Below are 23,974 nucleotides of genomic sequence, written 5' to 3' on the forward strand. Positions count from 1 at the left end.
GCCAATGGGACTGAAGGACTGTGAAGTGACCAGTACCCGAGAGATTCAGGCTCTAGCTTTGAGGGATGTCAAGACTGATCCTTCCACTGCTTGGAGGATGTGATGCAAAGAGGCAAATTTAGTTACTATTAAGAACCCCCCAAAATAAATTTTTTAAAACTTTATGTGGTTATTTTGAATTCTTGTTGTTATAATCCAAAGAATTCTTGAATAAAAGTATAATATAAAGTATAGTTTTAAATAAATAAATAAATAATATAAACTTTTATATCATATAAAAAGTAATAAAAGCACTGCTCTGTTCTTACCAGCTAATGAATTGTATTTAAAATTGTATTTTTAATACAATTGAGTAATTGTATTAATAGAGTTAATAGAGTAATACAGAAAAATAAAAATATAAGTACTGTCTAATGTTCACTTTTTAAATTTATATTGCATCAAAATAGCAGAAAAAAAAAATTAAAGCTCCTGAATCATATGGCAATGGGCTGGCTATCATGAGATCTTGATTAATGTAAAAAGGGACTTATAATTGCTATGTTTATATTTACATTGTGTGATAAATTTTTAGCATCCATGTTAATAGAGTCCCTTTCACTTGAATGCATTTCAGATTCCTGGGAAGAGCTAACTGGCTTAGCTATACATGAAGACAATTAAAATGCCATAAAATGGATTCTTCTTTTGCTCATAAAGTAGTAATGTTTATTAACACCTCTGATGTCTGTCAAAAAATCCTTTTGTCTATCACTCTAAACAGGATTTTAATGTGTGTTTTAAATACTTTCTGATGAAGCTTTCAATTTCAGCAGGTAGTTAAACATTGATAACAATGTTTAATAAGATGAGGGTATATTCAAGATAACTTTGAATCTGCTGATGAAAAATGTTATAAATAGAAAAGAATTCTATTTCTCCTGTAATTCTTTCCAAGATAAATTTTACTTAAATCTACCCTCATTCCAAGTAAAAAAGTTACTTCATAGTTTTGTAATTGCTAATGCAAAGCAATGAAAATTTAAATGGAAATTTTTATTTCTTGACACACAGAGGCTGGTAATCAGAGCCAGACATACTATCTATTCTCTTTCTCAGTCTTAAAAAAGTACTTTTGTCAAGGCTACAAGTAAGCAGGAGTGATATAGTTCTGTAGAAAATGTTTATTTTTTTCCTTGATGTCTTAATAATGTGTCTCAGTACAGCTGCTTAGTACAGTATAATTGAACCTACAGCTCCAACCAAATTTTTTTTCCAGCTGTTTTAAATGTGTTTATAAGAAGGTAGCTGATGGATTGATTATGACACGTAGTTTGACAGGATCCTGATTTTCCAGTTTTATGGAATCTGTTATGTAACACTTACCTTTCTTTAAATTACTTCAGCTATTTCATGCCAGCCTAGGATTGCAAATGGACACTTCAGCTGTAAAGTAATAAAGCAAACTTCAGAGTCAGAGCCACAAGACAAAAAGCAAATTTCAGAGTCAGAGCCACAAGACAAAACCTTCTAAGCACTTGCATGATTGTGTTTGCAGTATAAGCTTCTAAGCATTTCCTTTCATGTTCATATTTGGAATAAATTAACTATTTTGTGTTACTTTTTTAGCCATGTCCTTCAGGGGCTCGTGATTTTAGAGAGAAGCAATGTGCGGATTTTGACAATATGCCTTTCCGGGGAAAGTATTATAACTGGAAACCCTACACTGGAGGTAATGGTTAGCATTGCAAAACCATTATCATATGTGAAGATTTTGATATTATATAAATGTTTTATAGAGGGTAATGTTTGTAAATATTATGTTTTGACAAAAATAGCATGAGCTAAGATTTTTAAGCTTGTACTTTTGTCTGTTGCTGCAAGTGGTACTGAAGAGCAAAATTTCTTTATTCTAGTAAATTTTTCTTTTGGTCTGAACATGAGTCACCATCATGGTAGAGACGCCACTTTAAAAATATGGAGACACCTGCGCTAGTACTAGAATTAGATATTCCATAGGTGATCTGCAAGTGCCTCTTATGCTACTGATGAATTTAGTATTAAGTAATCTCACAACAAGTTTGCCTTTACTAAAGTCAGGAACATTTTAAGAAAATGAGAAAGAAGTAAAAGCATTTGTAGGAGTCTCTAAAGACTACTTCAATAATTGCATTATTTATAAGATCATAATTTAATTTTTTTTTCCTATTCAAAGAGGGTATAACTTGTGGGTTTTATACTTTATTGACTTGAATAAAATGATTTACCAGTGATTTTTAGCTTAACAGCCTGAATGGTTTTACAAACAGGTCTTTAGATTAAAAGCCTAAGAAAGGTTGTCATGATCATCTGGTGTGAGCTGTAGTGTATCCTGTTTCTATTCTTCCTTTTGAAATAGTGAAGTAGTATCCTCGTTTTAAATTGTTTAATACCCATTAGGATTGTACTAGCATAATGGCATCATTATGGACCCAGCCAAACTTTTCATATCTTACTGTGTGAAATAACATACAACTTCTTTTTGCAGAAGAGAAGAGTCAAGTAGAGAAATCATTAAAGGAGTAGTTAAATAAAGTATATATATTGTATATGTCAGGTATGAGATAAGATTGTAAATTACAGATCTGTTTATGTATAATATTTTTAACTAAACCTTAAATTTGTAAGGTTTCTGTTAATTTTTTCCCCCCCTTCATTTGATTTTGTTGTCCAGGTGGGGTTAAACCATGTGCATTAAACTGCTTGGCTGAAGGGTATAATTTTTACACTGAACGTGCTCCTGCAGTAATAGATGGGACTCAGTGCAATGCTGATTCACTGGATATCTGTATCAATGGAGAATGCAAGGTTACAAATGTTTTATAAAGTACTTATGGATTTCTTTGTTGTGTCTGCTGTTACCTATGTTTAGTTAAGGTACTTGAATGTTACATGAAAGTGAGTGTTGACAGGTCAAGTTGTTAATAAAAATGTAAGATTGAGACAGAAAGTTTAAAAAGTATTGCATAAAATAGACAAGTAATTTGAATTTCAGTAATTTCTCAGAGACATTAGTAGAATCTGCCATTTTATCTTTTTTCTTGCTTCATGGTTTCTGTTGAAGAGTTGATGGAAATGGCAACAGGAGGTGAACAGGCTCCTTGCACTCTTCCAAGGCCTGTTCCATCATTTTGGTTAGAATATTACTCTGGCTGAAAAACACTAAATGTGAACATATTAATCTGTTTAACTAGTTCATTCTATTGCAAAAAATCATGCTGTTAATATAATTGCAACAGAAAGTCATCCCTATTGCCCTGTGGTTCTAGGAAAAATATATAATGATGTAAGTATTTGCCTTTTACTAAAAATCTGATTATCTTGTAAGATACCTATAGAACTGCATTATAAGAATTTAAATATCTCACTAATGACATAGTGAGATCAAAAGTTTTGCCATGTTTTAGTAAACCAGTAAAAAGAATCTCAAGTTGAGAATGAACTGTGAAGAAAGTTTGGTTTCTGTCATCTTAGGGAATCAGTAAGTTGAAATGTAAAGTGTTAAAATAATAATATTTTGTCAGTTATTGAATGTATTTTAACTTTTCTTGTAATTTGTGTATTAGCTGTTTACAAGATGACAAATAATAGTGCTAGACAGTAAACAAAGACAGCTGGACAGTTAAGTAGCTACCTTCTTCTTTGTATGAGTTCTAGAAAAATATTGGCAAGCTGCAGTCTTTATTCTGTTCACAACCTCCTTGTTTCATCCTATTTTTTTTCTTTTCCCAGAGGTCCTGTCTTTATTTTAATTTAATTTTTTTTCATCTAATACAGCATGCAATTCAGCTTTTCACTGTTTCATTCTGAATCTATTCTTACTATGAAGTCATTTAGTCATTTACACTCTACATTCATACCTATACAAATTACAAGTTTCCTCTGCAGCATATGGAAATAAGGTCTATGAAGGTGTAATGCCTTAGAATAGTACTTATGCTGTCTAAATATTTAAGGATCACACAGCAAATCTTGACCTTAAAAAAGCAATATAGATGGCATGAAGCTGTTGCAATATCAAGTTACAACATCAGGAATCATTTTTTGATAAGTATAATTATTATATAATATGCAAAACACTGTGAAGTCCCTTCCTAGAAGTCACAGTAGAAATGCAATGTTCTTTTTAATCAAGATTTGATAACAACCCAAAATGCAAATTCTTCTCTTTTTTTATCTTCTTTCATTGTCAAGTGCAAACCCACTTAAAGTACTAGTTATCAACAATAGGGTAGATAAAAATAAGAACTGAGTATCTCAAACTTTAAAGAAACACTTTAAAGAAACTTTCGAAATAATGGTGCACAACCATCATCCTGTAAAAATATTTCTTCTGATCTGTTTTCAGCATGTAGGTTGTGATAATATTTTGGGGTCTGATGCTAAGGAAGATAGATGCCGTGTTTGTGGAGGAGATGGGAGTACATGTGAAGCCATTGAAGGTTTCTTCAATGGTTCCTTGCCCAGAGGAGGTATGTACATGTGTGTCCATTCTGTTGCTCAGTGCTTTTGGATCACTCTTTAGCAAATACCAATGCTGCCTTCTTTCCCAGTGTGGCATTGCTGCTCATCATTCACTTTGACGCTGTTTTCCTATTGTTTCCTGGTTTTGTGTATTAGTTTGGATTTATCCTGAATACAACTATGTGTTTAATTACTGAATGCTTAGGTCTGTTGGTGAAGTTTTTTGTAATTATTTAGTTATGGTGGTATATTAAGAGTAATGTTTTGTGTTATTTTACTGTGTATGGTAGAATCTGATAGTCATGCATGAAATTTTAGAATAGCAAGAATACAGAAAAATCTCAGAAGTCCATAATACTAAGAATTCAGGAAATATATATATAGGCTATTATTTTAAAGCTTAGCTCAAAAAATATTAATCTTGTAGTCTTATAGTTACCAGATTTCAGACTCCATAGTTCAGGAAAATGAGTGAAGCACTGCAGTTAGTTCTGTCCGGTGGGGGACCAGCAAGATTATGGTGGTCTGGAAGTCTTGACCCTCTGTGAGGAGAGGTTGAGAGATCTGGGCTTGCTCAGCCTGGAGAATCCCCTGGTTTATAGGGATCTGGTATGAGCCCTCCAATACTATGAGGAGGTCACGGGAAAAACGGAGCCAGGCTCTGCACTGGTGGGTACATGGTGGGAGCTACAAACTCTTAGAAGGAGGGTGACTGACCAAATAGATGAAAAAACTTTTTCCTCAGGAGGACAGTCTAGCAGTGGATCAGATTTCCTAGAAAGGTTGTACAGTTTCCATCTTCAGAGTTTTTCATGACCCAGCAGCAGGATAAAGCTCTGAGTAACTCAATCTGATCTCTTAGCTGTTCCTGCTGGTAGCAGGAAGGTGGACTAAATGATTGACTGAAGTCTTCTAACACTTGAACTATCCTGTGTTCCTGAAGACATTTTTAAATGGCTTAATTACTTAAGATACACTGTTGAAAATGCTTTATTAGCACTTAAAAAAAGGAATTCCTGAATACTTAAGTTCTTGCTATCAGTTAAAAGTTTTTGTATGAAGTTTAGAGAGTTTTCCTTCCTAAATAAAATTTATCTTCGTCTTACAGGATATATGGAAGTGATTCAAATTCCAAGAGGTTCTGTGCACATTGAAATAAGAGAAGTGGCAATGTCAAAAAACTACATTGGTAAGGGCATTCTTTATATATGATTCTAACATACCAAAAAAAGTAAACCCCTCTTCCTCTGTAGTTGTCACACTGGCTCCTTTATTCAAACTAAGACTTTCAAACAAACTCACAGCAACCATTACATAGTTCCTTAAACTGGAATGGAGTTCCTTTGAAATCCATGACCTCAAGTTTGGAGTGCAGTTAGGCAATTCAATTAGCTCAGCTAGCTCCTGTCCTCTCTCACCTTGATCTGGCTGATCATTTTTTTCACCAGTATCACTCCTAGTTATGTGACAAAATTGGTCAAAAGCCCACTTCTGCAGCTGCACAAATACTACAGTATTTTAACTGATTTCTCCAACAGATAATCCAGCAGCAGCAAAACTGTCTGTGTTCAAAGCTGCAGAAAGAACTGCATATTTAGTAGTGCTGTTAACTTCACTTAAATGGCTTGATCCAGGGTGACAGCTGGCTTTATATTCTTCTTATGCTAATTTTCTGTGGGCTTCCTGAATTTCAGGTCCTCAAAAATTATTTCATTGGGAACATGAACTTGTTCTTTCTGTCTTATATGCTACTAGCATTATGCCACTGCATAATTATTGTCATCTAATAATTGGACTGCCCTTCACAACTGTGGCCTTCACCTGTGCATAACTGACATTAGGCAAATGTACTTAAAGAATGAAAATCCATTTTTCTTTGGCAGACAAGTGAAAAATTAACTGCTTTGCTTCTGGATGTATATTAGTTTAAGCATATATAGCACACGTATGTTAATTTTCAGACCTTGTGGTGATAATGGAAATGGTTACCAATTTCTGCTGAATGTCATTGTCACCAGTAGAGCAGTACTGCCTCTCTCACTATCTCCTGCTCACATGAATGCTCTCTGATCTGTTTTAGACAACTTAAGCAGCACTGAGGCATTTTCCCTAACTGTTTAAGGTAAACCAGCTGTCCACACACATGTAGTTGAGAGTAAAATGGCATATAACTGAAGTTGTCTTACTCCTTAGCATTATGATGTGAAGTTTTCCCCTATCCAGTAAAATCAGTTATTTGTCTCAATGGCAAATTACATACTGTTTGACCATGGGGCTCCTACTATCATTTTTCCTTTAAAAACATGATCTATTTAAAATAAATAAAATATGTAAAACTTGGTAATCTTCACCTTAAATCAAGAAGTCAATATTTAATTAACTGAATATTCACTTTAAGATACAATGTCAGTTTCATATTTAGAACCATAATGTAATATTATTAATAAAAAACCAAATTCAGATCCCTGAATAAGATGTGCTTGCCCATCCCAATGGTTGATTAGCTCAGAAGTTTCTATTTTGTCTATAACGCTTTCATGTTTCAAGGCTGTAAACTAAGAAGGATAGAGTATTTTATCAGATTAAGTAGCTAATATTTCAGTTTCTAGTAGAAATATCTTGTATTTGTACTTTCATAAGGCAAAAAAGAACTAGTGGACATAGGCAACAATACAACAGCTGACTGGTACCATATGTCAGACTCAATGTTTCTTCTTTTGTTTTTCCTCTGCAACATTGTCTCTGAAGGAATCCATGCCCCACCCTCTTAATGTAAAGATGAGGTTGATAATAGATTATGCATTTCAGATGTGCATATGTCATAGTTCAAGTTGCATGAGGCATTCTGGTTCATTTCATGCAGCATCTGCATATTGAAACCTGCAAAATAATCTGGACATTGAAGATTATTGCAGAGGCAAAATTGTTGAATTACATGATGGATATTTTCACCAGAGCTTAAGGAAAAGCTTTATATAGGTTGAAAAAACAGTGATATAGAGCTGAAGCTCACATACTTCTAGCAGATTAGTAGATTAATTTACAATGGCTTCTCCATTATAAATGCTGCTTCCAATTTTTAGGTGGCTTGTATTTTTTTTTAAGCTTTAAAATCTGAAGAGGATGACTACTATATTAATGGTGCCTGGACTATTGACTGGCCAAGAAAGTTTGATGTTGCTGGAACAGCTTTCCATTACAAGAGGCCAACAGATGAACCAGAGTCTTTGGAAGCACTAGGCCCTACTTCAGAAAACCTCATAGTCATGGTAAAGTTACAATAAATATATTTCTGAAATTTGTAATATGTATTTGTGTTCTGAGAAAGGACAATGCCATGAATGAAATTAAATAGGTTAGGTTTACAAACAGTATACAACTTGTTTAGCTGGGACTTTATATGAGTGTTTTAATGCACATTTCTTACATTTCAAAATTGATTGGCAAACATAGTGATGAAATGGGAATAAAGTCAGAAGAACCAGGAAAACTCACAAAAAATAAACCACATCTCTTTAAATGTGGTCCGCAGTAATGGTAGTGAAAATTGTGAATGGGCAATGTATCGTATCTCTGCATACTGCTGACACTTCACAGTCCCTGACAGTTCTGTGCATTTCCTTAGTTTTAAGCCTGGCCTGAGAGTGATATATATATATATAACCAAAGAATGAGTGAAATGTTATGACCCATGTTAAAGCATGTCACTGTGACATACATTGCTCTCAAAAGATTTTATTGAGAAAGTATGAGAAAGTAACAGAAGATATGACCAGGATCCTGATGCCATCTCTGACAACAGGCAATGGTGAGCATGCTGTTTCACTACTATGTTGAGAAGGAGTAGGGGAACAAATTGATATTTTCCCAGTATATTCTGTCAGCTGCTGGATTTGCAGTTCAGTGATTGCATCCAGATAGGATGATTTTGTAGAGAATAATTGCTGCATGGATATCCACATTTGAGGCAGCACTTTCAAACTCTTGAATAATCTTTTTTTCTTCTGTAGCTGTGCATAAGCTAGACAGTCCATATGGAATAAGTTATACAATTATAATGCCTTCTTTCATTCAGTCTGTGTCACTGACTTTCTTTCTGAAAGTGTTCTGCTCTTTTGCCATGTGGAGGTAGGCAGATGTGCCTCTGTAATATGTAAGAGAAAGTAGAAATGCATGAAAAGTACCTCTAGAGTCGTTCAGATTGCTTCGTCTAACTTGATTTTTTGCTATTAGCGATGAAAAAAAAAGTTTGGTTGAGAATCAAAGGCTAGTGTTGGACAGATAATCTGTAGAATGCAGTTCAAGAGTGAAGCTAGGCAAAAACTCATGGTGATGCACTTTTGCCTATGTTGCCTGCAGTGATATAGCTGTGATATAGTGAGAGTTTTGTTATTCTTTTAAAGGAATCACTGGTGTGGTTCCACCAATCACACCTTAAGATGTTGGCTGTTGCATAAGGGGAAAACAAGGGCCTCAGCAACAGTCTGTTGGTGTTACTATTATTACTAGAAGTAATGTACTGTACTGTAGTCACTAGAACTGCTAACAAGGGAAGGGATAGTTTCAAAACTATGTGGGCTGTACTGCTCACAAGACTTCAGTTAGAACTGCTGCATGTTTCTATAGTAATGTGCTTTTCCAACTTTGACCTCCCATAATTATTCAGCTCTCAAGTTAGTTTCCACGAAGACATTAATTTTATGAAAACAAGAAAAATTTAAAAAATTTATAAAATTTATGAAACTAGCAGAATTATGAAATTTTGTCAGGAATAAGGAACTGACAGAAATAATAAAGTTGTGTTAAGGAAGAAAAAAAAGGATAAACCTCACCTTGGACAATAATAATTTTCTTTTGCATGTGTTTTAAAAGCTGGTACAGAATCTTTTGGGGAATATCTAAAAAGAACTACCATGACTTCCTTTATTACTTTCTTCGCATTCAGCAGAACATAACACATTCCTAGAATAAATATCACTATGTTTGCCCTCTGCTTGCCAGCTTTAATGGTATAACCAGTTGTTTTCAACTACAGATTCTGCTGCAGGAACAGAATTTGGGGATAAAATATAAATTCAATGTTCCGATCTCTCGCACTGGCAGTGGAGACAATGAGGTTGGCTTTGCATGGAATCATCTGCCTTGGTCAGAATGTTCTGCCACTTGTGCAGGAGGTAAGACACCAGACAGTCAAGCTACAGGGTAAACTGAATTGCAAGATACACTTCACTGTATGATTGTCTAGGTGACTAATTGAAAACATTTCTTTCAGGTATGCCTCAGATCTTAATGAACATTTATTTTAATCACAGCGGATTTTGTTGTTTTCAAGTACCTTTAATATGTTCAGATCTTTTCGTTAAATACAGCATGTCTTGGCACAGTGTTTCTCTCTGCTGATACTTCTGAGACTCTCTTGAAGTTGGTATGTTTGTTTTTCCCTGAAGCTTTGTTGATAAAGGACATGAGAAGTTTTAAGTAAGGAGATAAATAGCGAGAAGGCAAAATAGGCATCTGTAAATAGAGATGTGTCTGTGTGTGTTTGTAGGTGTCCTTCACACAATCCTAGTCAGACCTCCTATCCTCCAGCCACCAAAGTTTAGGATGCACACTGGCAGCTCCTCTGTAGAAGATGATAACAATTGGATTTTACTTGCCAGCCCTTAGCAATCTGAGAATTGCTGCCCTTGGGCAGCAGTGGGGGATTTGTAGGTTGTCCCATGTGGTTCATCATGGGTGGCTTTTGCCGACAACTTACTATATTCCTAATCCTCCCTCTAGTGGCCACCAATGCAATTCTTTACCTCTGGCTGGGAGAGCAGGACAGTTGGCTTCCTTCAAAGCCAACACCATTGCTGCTGCAAGAACTGGTGAGTAGAAGTGCTGTGTGAACAGTATCTTTCTTCTCTCTGGAGACTGAATGAATCATCTCCCCAACACATCTCTGTTCCAGAAGATAAGAGAGAGTGCTTTAAATGTATCCCAGAATTTCGGTTTCTACAGCACGGTGGACAGCCCTTATCAAGAAGAAGACACCATGTTTTTGTAAAGACCCTTTGGACCAAATACTTGTTGCTTTCTTCTTTTTTCTGTCTGTGGGAGGTATTCATCACGCCTCACCTTTCTGCTGGAAGCTGGTGTGGCTGTTACTAGTTGTATGCAGTTTAAATACAGCCTAACCATACATAGTACACAAAGAATAGCATGAATTATTTTCTGTGCCACTAGAGAAAGTCTTGAAACAAAATAAAGGATGCCAACTTTCTCCGGTATTTTTATTATTCGTTTGTTGGATTCCTTTGTTGGATTCCCTTTGTTGGGTAACAGACTGATTTTAAAGCACAATTTTAGTAATGGTAAGTGTGGCAGTGAAAAATCAATTTTAAAGGAGAAGTATAAAGAAAAGAAGTGCTTAGCTCATAGAGAAATTAAGTTCCAATTATCAGAACCTTAAATGTATTGTCAGTCCTGTTTCTTGTGATGGTAATGTGCTAATGATCTTTCTGAAATCCTGGGAAAACTCCCATTGATTTTGGTAGAGACCAGATTTTCGCCATGGATATTCTGTCATGAATGTCATTGTCATTTCATGCATTTGACAAAATACAGTGGAAAAAAATAATTGGCTCTGAATGAGTAGGCACTTGTAGAGATTTAAAAATTTGCATGTAATTATTTAGACTTAGATTTAGATTATGAAGATTTGTGAATCCCTAAAGTGGCATATATTTATTACTTTAAACTCAGAGGAAGTGGAGGAGAGATTTTCTTTGCTAGTTCATGGTGGCTGAACCAGGCATCTTCTCTCTTTCAGTTTAATAAAAGGATATATTGTGATCATTTATTTTCACTGAGCCCTCTACTCATAAACGTATATTTCATTGTAGCTATAATTCATGTTGAAACATGTATCTACTTTCTCCATGAGAGAACCTGCTCCTGCTATTTCTGTTGATTTATGAAATGCACTTCACTGTATGCCAAAACAAGACACAATTCTAAAGAGGACCTGAGTCAGGAAAAAGAAAAGGGAAACAAAGGTTGAAGAGGCAGAGACTTTAAGTAGAAAATTTAGCTAATGTAAATATTCTATTAAGCAGAGACTTGACCAGGGGCCATATTAACAGGCTGCCTTATATCCCTGTGCACTGCTTAAGTCCAGCTCTTTCTGAATCAGTTTGTCTGTATCTTCATTGCTTAATGACTGAAGTATGTCTTAATTACTTAGTGACTCCTGAAACATGGGTATTACTTGATGAAGTAACCAAAGTGAACTTGAGCATATGTGTTGAATGTCATGAAGACATTGTGACAGTGCAAAGTTTATATAGTTTTGGAGTACTTTATATTGCAGAAGTCTCTGATTTTTGTGCTGTTTCTTCTTCATAGTGTTTTAAGAGCAATCCACTGCATTCAGCTCTTCCTAGACCTGCTAGTATGCCTTATCTTAGTGACTAGAGCAGCCAGGAGTCAAGGAACGAGCTAAAAGCAAGCTGGGAGAAACCTACAATCTTTGACTGAATAGTAACATGCTGTCTTTTCCATTGGACTTCTATATTACGTTCATCTCTGCAGTGTTGAATATTCGCATCAGAAGAATAAAAATGCTTTAACTTTTGAAACAGGACCTCTCTTCTAGGGCCTGTCTTGACTTTGAAGAATAGGAAGAGCATAGTAAGTGGAATCATAAGAAGTAGAAGAAACGTTTCCTGTTTATGACAGTTTAATACAATGCCAGAACTCTGGATTCTATTCCTGCCTCCTCTCTCATGGTATTTAACAACTCAAAGCATATATTGCACTCTTACTAGCTTATTATGAGTTCATTATTGTATGTATAGCTCTCTGGAATTTTTGTCCTCTGAGGCATTCAAGGAATTTCATCATCTCATATGAAAACTCACCCAGATACCTGAAATCAATGGGCTCTTCACAGTCGACATTATACCTTCTATCCCCCTGTATTCTCAATAGAATGATCTAGGAGGTAAGTTAGAGCTTATGAAAGAAACAGTTACATTTAGATTGCCTCTAAAAAGTGGAAGAAGATCTTTTATGAGAGGCAGCTTTGGCTGTAGTGACCATGAGATTGTAGAATTCTGTATTGAACTAAGAGGCAGTGGGACAGCAAGAAAGATTATAACTGTGGAGTTCAATAACAGAAGAAAATAAAAACGATAATGTGGGCTCATTATTAAATGGAGATGGGGCCCTGATAAGAGGGGAAGATGAGAGGGCAGAGTTCCTGAGTGCCTTTGCATCAGTCTTCCCTGGCCTCAGGGATCCCTGACAGAGGAGACCAGAGTGAGGGAATGCTGGGAGGAAGACACTTTCTTAGGGAAGGACGATTTCATCTGACACAATTAGACAGACCTACTCAAGTCCATGGGCCCTGATGGAATGGATCCATGAGTGATGAGAGCTGGTGCACACTGTAACTGTTCTGGGCTCCTCAGGACAACAGACACATGGATCTGCTGGAGGATTCTGACAAAAGGACAGATCCAGGCTCTTCTCAGTGGTACCGATCAATGGAACAAGGGGCAGTGGAACAGGAGGAATAAACAAGGCTGCTCATGATCACTTTTGAAATATCATGAAGCTTGGGAGAGATGCTGAGGACTGGAAGAAAGGAAATGTCACCCCAGTTTTCAAAATGGGCAAGAAATAGGACCCAGGGAACTACAGGCCAGAATCCCTGTGAAGGTGATGGAGCACCTCATTCTGGAGGCCATCTCTGTCCATATGGAAGACAAGAAGGTGATCAGGATTAGTCAGAGTTCACTAAAGGTGATCAGGTGTTTGATTGACTTCTACAATGAAAGAGCTACCTGGATGGATGAGGGCACAGCAGTGGGTATTGTCTGCCTCAACTCCAGCAAGGCTTTCAATACCCTTTCACAACATTCTCATAGGCAAACTCAGGAAGTGTGGGCTTGATAAACAGCCTGTGAGGGTCATAATCGGTGGCAGAGGGTCTAGTTAGAGGCCTGGCACTGGTGGTGTCACCCAAGGATCAATACTGGGCCCAGTTTTACTTAGCTTATTCACCAATGGCCTGAAGGGCAGATGCCTCCTCAGCAAGTTCATTGAGGGCACAGAGCTGGGAGCAGTGGCAAATACCCGGGAGTGCTGTGCAGCCCTTCAGGTGGACCTCAGTGGGTTGGAGAAATGGACAAAGAACCATCTGAAGTTCAGCAAGGGCAAGTGCAGGGTCCTGCAGCTGGGGAGGAACAACCCCAGGCACCAGCACAGGCTGGGGCTGCCCTGCTGGGGAGCAGCTCTGTGGAGAAGGACCTGGGGGTCCTGGTGGACAAGAAGCTCTCCATGAGCCAGCAGTGTGTCCCGGTGGCCAAGAAGGCCAATGGTATCCTGGGGGCATTGGGAAGAGCATTGCCAGCAGGTGGAGGGAGGTGATCCTGCCCCTCTACTCAGCCCTGCTGAGGCCTCACCTGGAGTGCTGTGTCCAGTTCTGGGCTCCTCAGGACAACAGAGACATGGAGCTGCTGGAGGATGCTGACAAAAGGACGATCCAGGCTCTTCTCAGTGGTACCAATCAATGGAACAAGAGGCAATAGAAGAAGAGGAATAAACTGATGCCCAGGAAATTCCAGCTGGACATGAGGAAGTTCTTTACTGTGCAGGTGACCATGCACTGGAACAGGTTGCCCAGAGAGGTTGTAGATTCTCCCTCATTGCAGATATTCAAGAAGTGTTTGGACACAGTCCTGTGCCATGTGCTCCAGGATGACTCTGCTTGAGTAGGCAAGAGATGACTCACTGTGGTCTCTCCCAAACTGACCCATTCTATGAGAGATTGTAAATCATGTATTTTGTAGTGTCACTTAAGTTAAAGGAGAAAGGTACACATAGTTTTTCGGCCACTGACACCTTGATGCTCGCTATGCAGGGAACCAAGAAGGAACCAAATCTCCAAAGTCTGAGATCTATTTTTATATTTTCTTTTATTTTCCCTTAAAAGAGGATCTTCAGATTTACCAGATAGTTAAAAAGGCATGTCTGATGACAGAGTAGTCTTATTTATGTAGGATTCCTATGCTCATATATAGAATGAGGAGATATAATTCCACTGATTTTTAATATCAGTATTTTTCTTAGGCTTCGGGATTCAGAATTACAGCTCTTCTTTTTGTGCACTAGAACCTGTATTTTCTTCTGGGGAAAAAATTATATAACATACATTATATATATATATATATATATATATATTTACACACACTTTACATAATAATGTGAAGCTGATCTACATGTATTCTTCATATTAATTCCCCTTTTTCCTTAAAGTACAGTAAAAACTCTTCTATTCTGAGGTAAGGGTTTATCTCATATAGGTAGGTCTTTATAGCCAGTGTCAAGCTTGGACATGATGATGTGAAGGCAATGCCAGAGAATACTGCAATGTACTAAGTGCTAAGTTATCTATAGAGAGAGGAGTGGGAAAGGAGACAACACAGGGAAATCAGAAAAAAATTAATGGCAACAACAGAACATTTTCTTTAAGGACCTGAATAGTATTTAATGAGAAACACAGAGAAAATCAAAAAGAAGATATGCAGCGATAGGAACTGAAACAATACAATGAAAATTCTGGAAAGTGAAAGGAAAGGGCACTTATATCACTTGTAGATCACAGAATTATAGTTTATTAACTCTCCTTATGTCTTGTAACTTCCCAAGAGAAAGTGTACTACTCTGTTAAGATCCACAAGTATTCTTAATAAGGCAGTGAACTTCTGGTGGTATTGTTTTAAAAAATCTAGCAAGTCTTTCTTTATGTTTTTTATATTTTATACATTTCAAAATAACTCAGATAACTGCCTACTCCCTATTAAATTTCTTTCATGTTTAATTATGGCAATAAATGACAGCATTTATTATCTGGAATTTGCCAGTGGTCCTAAGAATTGGTTTGGATTTCATTAATTCTATTAGAGTTTATCTCCAGATGGATTAAATATCTCAGAAATTCATAGGTTTTTTGTAAAATAGCATACTATTACTATCATAAGTAAATTGATTGCTGCTCAGTTTTCTTTGCTGCTCATAACCCATCTAGAGTGATGCCTACTATATTTTTCTTTCATGCCCTCAGATGAATTGTGAAACTATCTTTAGGCAAATAAAACATACTTTTCCTCATCAAAGAAAATATAAGTTTGGCTCTGAGATGAGCATCTTGTGATCTGATGAGTGAGCTCAGAAAGTATGTCTGGGTTAACCAGCATGCACTAGTTTTAGAGATGCAAGTTTCACTATGTATTGGTACTGGCATCTTTATAATTAACTGTTGCAATCACAAACCACAATTTTTGGGATTGCTTTTAAAAATAGTTACAGCATTTACATGCCTGCAATTTTAATTCAAGAATAAAATGTGCTCCATGTAATTTAAAATTTGGCTGCTGAAAGTAATGCAGACTATTTGTGAATTGAAATCTGCAGATCATTTCAGTTCTCAGGAGATTATGGTCACTAAACCACTGGAGTTTTTATTTTCTTAGGATTGCATTGACCAGTCATGAGGACATTTTATGTCTTTTTTTATAAACTAAAAATCTGTAGATTTGAAAGCAGAATGTTTCTGTCGAACTGCTTGTAATGATTCCCCCCAGTATTTAAATGAACATATTTATCTGCGCTATTTAGATTACTTTTTAAAGAGACTATATACTCAGGGAAGAGTTCATAATTTAAAAACAGTTTTTCAATATGGGGCAAAACCAAGTTGTATCTATTGTCTGGATAAAAACAGCACTTCTAGCTTTTTCCATTTATTTTTCTTGTCTTAAAAGTTATTATCTGGGTTTTCTATCTGAGATTTTTAATAAATAATATTTAAATTAGACAGCAATGATGTTAATTTTATATACTGTGTGACAAGATGCTGCAGAACTTTTAAAAAATGGATTGATGTATCTCCTGGCATCAATTAAAGATTCTTCACTGTCAGTGAATAGGGTGTGTACTCTCTTACAGGTGATACGCTACCTGAACAACATTCAGCTAATAACACACTTGCAAATTTTTTTAAAGCTGAGTGATAATTTGCAATCATAGAAGTTTAGAATATTTTCTTATTACAAAATTCGTCAAAAATGAATTTGTTAGGAGTGCCAGTTTTTAGCCAAATTCGAGAAGGAAATGTGTCTGATGCCAGTAGGAAATGCAGTAAAAATATAACATTAATATCATTGCTGTCCAATAAGTAGACTTGTGAGAATGGTCTGCATTATTGTAATGCTTAATTCTAAAGTGTGTATAAATTATTTTGAATCAAATATATCTGAGGAAAATATCATTATGAAGTCCACATTCAGCCTATTCAACCAAGAGAATTAAGGCAGTTTGTAATAGAAAGGATAAATTATTAATCAGAACTCAACATGAATTGTACATCAGCTAGCTGTGCACATTACTGGCATTGCTCCTTGTCTTGACTTGTTAAATACTATTTCTTATTGTGGTGAAATGTGAGCAGAAAATTGCTAGAAATATTCCTGCTTAGGTTGTCAGGTCTGATTTGAATTATTGTCTTCTGTTGGCAGTTTTTGTGTTGATTATAGTATTCAAGGTGAATCTTGTCACAGCTTCTCGTATATTTAGATCTTTCACTTATTTTCCAAGAGCCAAAGGAGGATATTATTTCCTCCTACAAGGGAAGGCTGAGAGTATAAGATTTGTTCAGCCTCAGAGAGAGACAGCTTAGGTGTGACCTAATTGCAGGCATCTGGGATTCAAAGGGGGCCTACAAAAAAGATGGAGAGGGACTTTTTTTAAGAGCATTTACTGACGGGGTAAGTGGGAAGGGCTTCAAACAGAAAGAAAGCAGGTTTAGATTAGATATTAGGAAATAGTTCTTTACTGTGAGGTCGGTGAGGCACAGAACAAGTTGTCCAGTGAAGTGGATGTCCTGGTAGTGTTCAAGGCCAGGATGGATGGGTCTTTGAGTAACCTGGTCAAGTAGAAGGGTCCCTGCCCACAGCCTGGGTTTTGGAACTCTGTGGTCTTTAATGTCTCTTACAACCAAGTCATTTTATGATTCTATGCATGTCTTAAAAACTAAGAGACGGCTGTGAGGTAAAGTTAGCAAATATTTGAAGCAGGAGGTTTTAATCCCCATTTAATTATATTCATTTCATGTTTTGGAATAAGTTAAATAATTGCTTCTCTTTTTAAGAAAGGTACAGGACTTTTTGCAGCTTTTAAGTACAGATAATGCCATTATTTCAGTTTTATAACAATGCATGTTCAATAAAAACTGCATGTGAATTTCAAATACACATTTTTAAAATTCTAATAAACTTCTTACAGCATGTTTTTAAGAGAGGAGGAAGGCAGTGTTATTGAAACAATATACCGTCATCATATCAGTAGTTCTTTAGTGCTTTAAAAAAAAAACTCAGAAAATATGCTTAATAAGCTACCTTATAATGTTGCCTTGGCAGTGATATACCCTGTTTTGGCAATAATGATCAATTCCAAATTACTGTGTTGATGGTTAACAATGAAAGAGGAACTGGAAGTGACAGGCAAAATGAGTATTCACAGAGACAAACTGCCTCTTTCAGAATGAATTATAGTTCCATTGTTTTATTTAAAAATAATATAATAAAACAAATTATAATAAAAATGTAATAAAATAATAAACATTGTAGGAAAATATATGAAAATGCAACACTGTTTCTCAGTATTGCTGTTTTGTTTTAAACCAGAGCATATAAACAATAATTCTGCATTGAAGTGTGGTGACCACATTCTATTTGGTGGTGTTTTCTTTGGAAATTTAAGTGTCTTTACTAGGAGAGGATGGCAGACAGAGAATGGATTTTGTGCAATATGCAAATAAAAACAAACTTCTAGTAAATCTATAAATATGTTCCTTTTTTTTTTTTTTTTTAGAAAACAACAGATTTCTAAATTCATCTGAGCGGGATAGCCTAAAATTGAAGGAAAATGAAAAAATTATTGTGGCTAGGGGGCATTCAGTCTATTTAAATTCTCACTGCTGTAGACTTTGGCCAAATAAAGTGGGATGGTAGAATTAATAATCAATAGGTGAAGTACAATTATACTCAAAAATTAGAAGAGCAAGGATGATTAATTAATGATCTTTCATTTCATCCCAAGGTGTACAGAAACAAGAAGTGGTGTGTAAAAGGCTGGATGACAGCTCTATTGTACAAAACAATTACTGTGACCCTGACAGTAAGCCTCCAGAAAACCAAAGAGCCTGCAACACTGAGCCTTGCCCACCTGAGTAAGTCATTAGTCATTTAAGATGGACATCATTTTGCATAGAAAGATAAGTCTTCATAATCTGTAATAAATCCTGTTAACCAAATAGGATTCTCATCTAGTATTTGTGGCCTGCCTTATCAGGAAAGGTATTTGGGTTTGGTTTTTTAGTTTCTTGTTCCTCTAAAATCAGCTCTGAAAAATGCATTGAGAATCTCTGCTTGACCATGGAACAATAGTGATGTTTGAAACTGCACCAAACACTCTAAGTAAATAGAATCTAGCAAAACAGTTTTTACGATATGAGTGTCATATGCAGTGAGTAATGCACAGAGTAGAACTGGGGACCAATCTTAAGGCAATAATGATAAAAAAATGTTGCAGTGAAACTTAACTTTACCCTAGTTAATAATATTGCATCTGAAATGTTTGGCATATTCTAAAGTATGTTATGTTAACATTTGTGTTGAAGCGTTCACACAAGGAGTGGAAAATACAGAAACTTCTAAGAGGACCAAACCATTTCCTGGCAATAGTTTTGTCAAACTTTTTCTCCAGCGTATTCAGTGTTGAAGAGTAATGCTGTATGCCTTTAGGATTAGGTGCTTAGATTCTGTTTAGATTTATTTTTAAAGATAGCTGTATGCTATGCATTGATAATTAAAAACCCAGCAGCTCATTTGATCAAAAATGAAGTTTGGTAAATACACAAAGCATAGTTTACCTGTTTAGAAACAGTTGTGATATTTTGTACTAGAAAATAGTATCAACATATGACAACAGCTTTCCTTATGTTTTGGGACAAGTAAAACTTGTGGAAAAGGTGGAACCAATACAACAGTTAATTGATTCCCAAGCTCTGGTTAATTTGATTTTGGTGATAATCTGAAGCTGTATTCCAAATGGGTATGAAAATCCTTAATGGTGATTAAATGTGGATACTGCACAATACTGTGGTTATCTGTGAATGTCTCTTAGAAACTGCTAAATTGTAGCATGGAGGACACTGTGAAGAACAAGACAAGATTAAATTGCAGCAGGTCTATGAACTTCCAACTTCTTCCCTGGCGTGGTGCCTGGTTGCAGGATGGCAGAGCAGTGTCTCTTTCGCTTCATGTCCCTGTGTCACCTAACACACTCATTTGGCATAAAGCCAAATGAGGCCATTGCACTGCTGTTACCTTTCAGTGTGAACAAGCTCTGTCAGACAGGTCTAAATTAGGTCCAAATCATTGTCCCCACAGTCTATGTGTAAAAATGTGTTTATCCTGGAAGGGTATGCATTTGTCCTCTGTTTAGATAACACTGACATGGCTCTTAGTGCACCAACTATGTGCACCTGAGAGCAGGACTTAAAAAGCAGTCATGTTTGATCAGTTCCTTTTTACCAAAAACATTCCTTTGTGTGGCTTAACTATTAGCAAATTAGCGTTTTAGAAAGTAATGTTATTCCAAACTAGGTTAATTTCAGGGGGCTTTTTGTTGTTTTGCTTGGTTTGGTTTTTTGTTTTTGTTTTTGTTTTTCACTGACACTACTTAAAAAACCCCCACAAACTAACTAAACCGAGCAAAAGTGGAAGTTTTTGAATTCCCCATCCAGTACAACAGGGACATTGATTAACATGATGAAAGTCAAGACATCAATGTTCAGAAAATGGGTAGAGTGTATTAATTAGCATCTGCTTCAACATATCAGAGCAATTCAATCCATGTCTGCCTCCGTTATGATGTTCCCTCCAGAATCAATACGTGGTGCCAAACTAAGGAAAAGTTCTCAATTCCTGATTCTGTAAGTAGTCTAGTAGGAGGCTGTTCAAGTAACAGATAGTTATCCTAAGAAGTTTGGCTGTTTTTACAGAAAGTTTTATCATGCAGTAAGACTTTGTGTTTACATGGACTGACCAAATATTTCACTTTTTAATTAGCACAATTCTACTCTTCTCTTGGTGCATACCAAAAGCAATGAAAATTAAGTCCTTTCTAGCTGAGTGCCACTTACATTATACTTGATGTCTTTGAACAGCAGAAGGCTATATTTATTTTCAATACTTTGTTATTACAATAAGTAACTCTTACATTTCAGATTTCAAGAAAATATAATTTCATATTTCTATGAATTATGAATAGTGCTGTCTTATAATACACTATAAATATTAAAGGTACCTGAGAGCAAAGTCACTTGAGCAAATCATAATATCAATTAAAAATTAACTCTGCAGCCTCTTGAAAGCTCTGAATAGCTTCAGATTCTCCCTATTGTGGTAAAGGCATAAGATTTTTTGATCTTATGCCTCTTAAGAATCGCAAATTAACTTCCTTTTGCTGGGAAAGTAACAACAGAATGTGACATAATTGTTTCCATCTCTGCATTGATCTAGTTTCATGTTAAGATATATTACACATAATGTAGGATATATTACACATAATGTAACACAAAAGAGGATAGCAGAACTTTTTTTTTGACAGCAGCTTGAGAAAAGACATCTTATGAGGTAGCTCCAGGCATGCCTCCAGGAGCATCCACAGTGACTGATATGCCTGGCATTTTTGGCATTTTGGCAACATTTGATAGCATACTAGACTTCAACTTCATCCTTTGCAAGGATGGCTCAGGCAAGTAACTAACCAACATATTAAATACTGAAGACCAAATGTGCTCGTCAATATGAAGAGATATTTCTATTTAATTGAGCTGCATTAGTCATTCATAAGTAGAAATATATAATATTACAGCCAGATTAAAAGCCACTTTAATCTCTGCAGCAACACAAAGCAATCTAATATTATTTACAATTCTTGGTTTCTACTATGTATGCAGAAGCACTCAGAAGTTCCCTCTACAACCTACCATGCAATTCTTTAAATTTTAAAGGAGCTTGTTGAGATGATTGTTTTTATCAAATGAATTCATGTCTCACTAGTGTTTGCTTCAGTTTAAAAGATGAGAATATTTACTTTTCAGTGTAGCCTTTTATTAATAAGTTTACAAATGTCTCATCATTTGATGAGAATTAACTCTCAAAAAGCCCAATTTTGAGATCAAATTATTTTATTGTAATGATACCAAAGAGGTAAACATCTTGGCTTTTAACTTGTGATGTAACTTTCAGCAATGGTTCACAAACATTTCCAGTTGCAAACCACTTTCACAGAAATTATTTCAGGCAAGTCCAATACAAACCTACATAAATAGCTTCAGATTTGTCAGGCTCAAGCACTCCTTTCTAACTACTGTAGGCTAGGATGGAAATTGCTGCTCTTGAAAAATGCAAAGTGGTGTTATTATTGGAAGATATGATTGCAGTGAGGCATAAATTAAAATATTTAGTAAAAAGACCCATAAATTTCTACTTTATTTCACCATGAATGTGTGTATTGTTAAAATTACTTCAGTTTAGTGATTTAAACTATTTGCATTCTTGGTTTGTGGAGTTATCAACTCTGTTTCTGAAATGTGTTTAACTGAGCCTCCTAACATTTTCTATCCAGATGGTTTATAGGAGATTGGTCCGAGTGCACTAAGACGTGTGACGGAGGAATGCGTTCGCGGACAGTTCTCTGCATCAGAAAGATTGGCCCCTCCGAGGAGGAGACGCTGGATGCTGCCAACTGCTTAACACACCGGCCTGTTGAGAAAGAGCCCTGCAACAACCAGTCCTGCCCCCCACAGTGGGTTGCTCTGGACTGGTCAGAGGTAAGGAGATTTCACTGTGCTATCTCATTGGTGGTAGCGGAGGCAGGACCTCTGACTGCTGAATAGTAGTACATTTTCTGTCAGGGCTTGCTAAGTAAAGGATTAGTAGGAAAATTTCCCAGAGGATGTTTCAGCAGTGCCTCGTTGTTTTGTTTCCTGCCTCTTATGCCCGTGACCTACAGTGTCACTATAGCCTAAATTAGCTCCTTCTCTCCCACAGGTATCACATACTGGTTACCTGAAGTGTTTCTCACTCTGTTATCATGTTAGGCTTTTATGCAGCAAGGTCATGTAATGATTTTGAACAAAATCATTCTAATTTAAAGACTCAAACTTCGCTGAACTTTTGGTTGTGATAATTAATCAGGGTTGTGAAAAACTACCAGGCTTCCTTCTGGTATGAATTTTATTTGTGTAGCTTGGCAGACTGTTTTGACTGATGATACCATTTTAATAGAATGAGAAAAGTTGCCTTTTTTTTCCCTGTTAATGTTTTCCAGAAATATAATATAATATAATATATTAAAATCCTTATAGTACTATAAATATAAACATTTTTATATGCGTGTTTATATGAATTTTTGACAGAAACATGTAAAGGAAAACAAGAGTGAACTTAAAAAATGAAGACTTGAATATTCCTCCCATTTAAACCAATGACAAACCTTGCTAATTTTCTGTGGAATGCAAGATATGAAGTTTTCATTTCATACTCAAAACAATGCATATTACAAATAAAACAATTACAGAACTGTTTTATCTGCTTATATGCTTGTTGACACACAATATAATTACATATTCTTAAAATTTTAAGTGATTATTTACAAGAAATTGTGTATCCTTTTGATCAGAGAAACAAAAACATTTTGCAAACATACTGGTTAGATGAAGTCCTTAGGAAAATGTAAGCCTGGTTTTTATCAAGTTGAAATGAAAACTAAGGATGTCTTTCCCACTGAGCTTTGACAGAATTAATCTACCCTCTCTAAACTACTCCTTTTATATTTTTCAGAATAATTATTAAAAAAACCTGAAAAAATATTTTAAGGAATTTTTGGGAAGAGCCTTCTTAGACAAGCACATATAACTTGTCTTAATGACTTCCACAAAGGCATGAAATTCTAGAAGCATTTAGTAATGGAAGATAATTTTTCCTTGTTTGACTTATCTGGGTATTTTCTTTTCATTTTCTTTGGAAGTTTACAGTCTTTTTGTTAAATTTTTGTGGGGTTTATTATTTTTAGTGATTCAGTATTATTGAAGGCAACTTATTTCCTTCTTTCACTTGCATTTCTGGGATGCAGTGTAGTCCATCTTGGTAGAATGTTTGCTATAACTCCACAAAAAGGGAGTGTTGTTTTCTTCTGGTACCAGTAGCTGGAGAAAGATGGAATTTTCTTCTCAGCTGGAAAGATCTTCTCAGACGGAATCCTACATTTAGATTCAAGATTGTGTCTTCAATTAGTACTATAAGGAAGATGCTCCTAAACTCAAAGTTTAGTCATTGTTGCTTGTTTGCCGACATCCTCTATAGATTATGGA

At 35.9% G+C, this 23,974-nt stretch overlaps 1 protein-coding gene across 2 annotated transcripts in view; it reads left to right on the forward strand.

Moving 5' to 3' along the window:
- The window catches only part of ADAMTS6 (ADAM metallopeptidase with thrombospondin type 1 motif 6), a 134,944-nt gene that overhangs the window by 102,845 nt on the left and 8,125 nt on the right, over positions 1 to 23,974 (forward strand). For both annotated transcript variants that reach the window (XM_058823914.1, XM_058823915.1), the window contains exons 14-21: positions 1,609 to 1,711; positions 2,693 to 2,826; positions 4,367 to 4,490; positions 5,591 to 5,671; positions 7,588 to 7,751; positions 9,518 to 9,656; positions 18,631 to 18,760; positions 22,228 to 22,432. In XM_058823914.1, the coding sequence (XP_058679897.1) occupies positions 1,609 to 1,711; positions 2,693 to 2,826; positions 4,367 to 4,490; positions 5,591 to 5,671; positions 7,588 to 7,751; positions 9,518 to 9,656; positions 18,631 to 18,760; positions 22,228 to 22,432 (1,080 nt within the window). The remainder of the gene's footprint in view (positions 1 to 1,608; positions 1,712 to 2,692; positions 2,827 to 4,366; positions 4,491 to 5,590; positions 5,672 to 7,587; positions 7,752 to 9,517; positions 9,657 to 18,630; positions 18,761 to 22,227; positions 22,433 to 23,974) is intronic.

This window comes from Ammospiza caudacuta, chromosome Z (genome assembly GCF_027887145.1).
Source record: "Ammospiza caudacuta isolate bAmmCau1 chromosome Z, bAmmCau1.pri, whole genome shotgun sequence".
Taxonomy (NCBI): Eukaryota; Metazoa; Chordata; class Aves; order Passeriformes; family Passerellidae; genus Ammospiza; species Ammospiza caudacuta.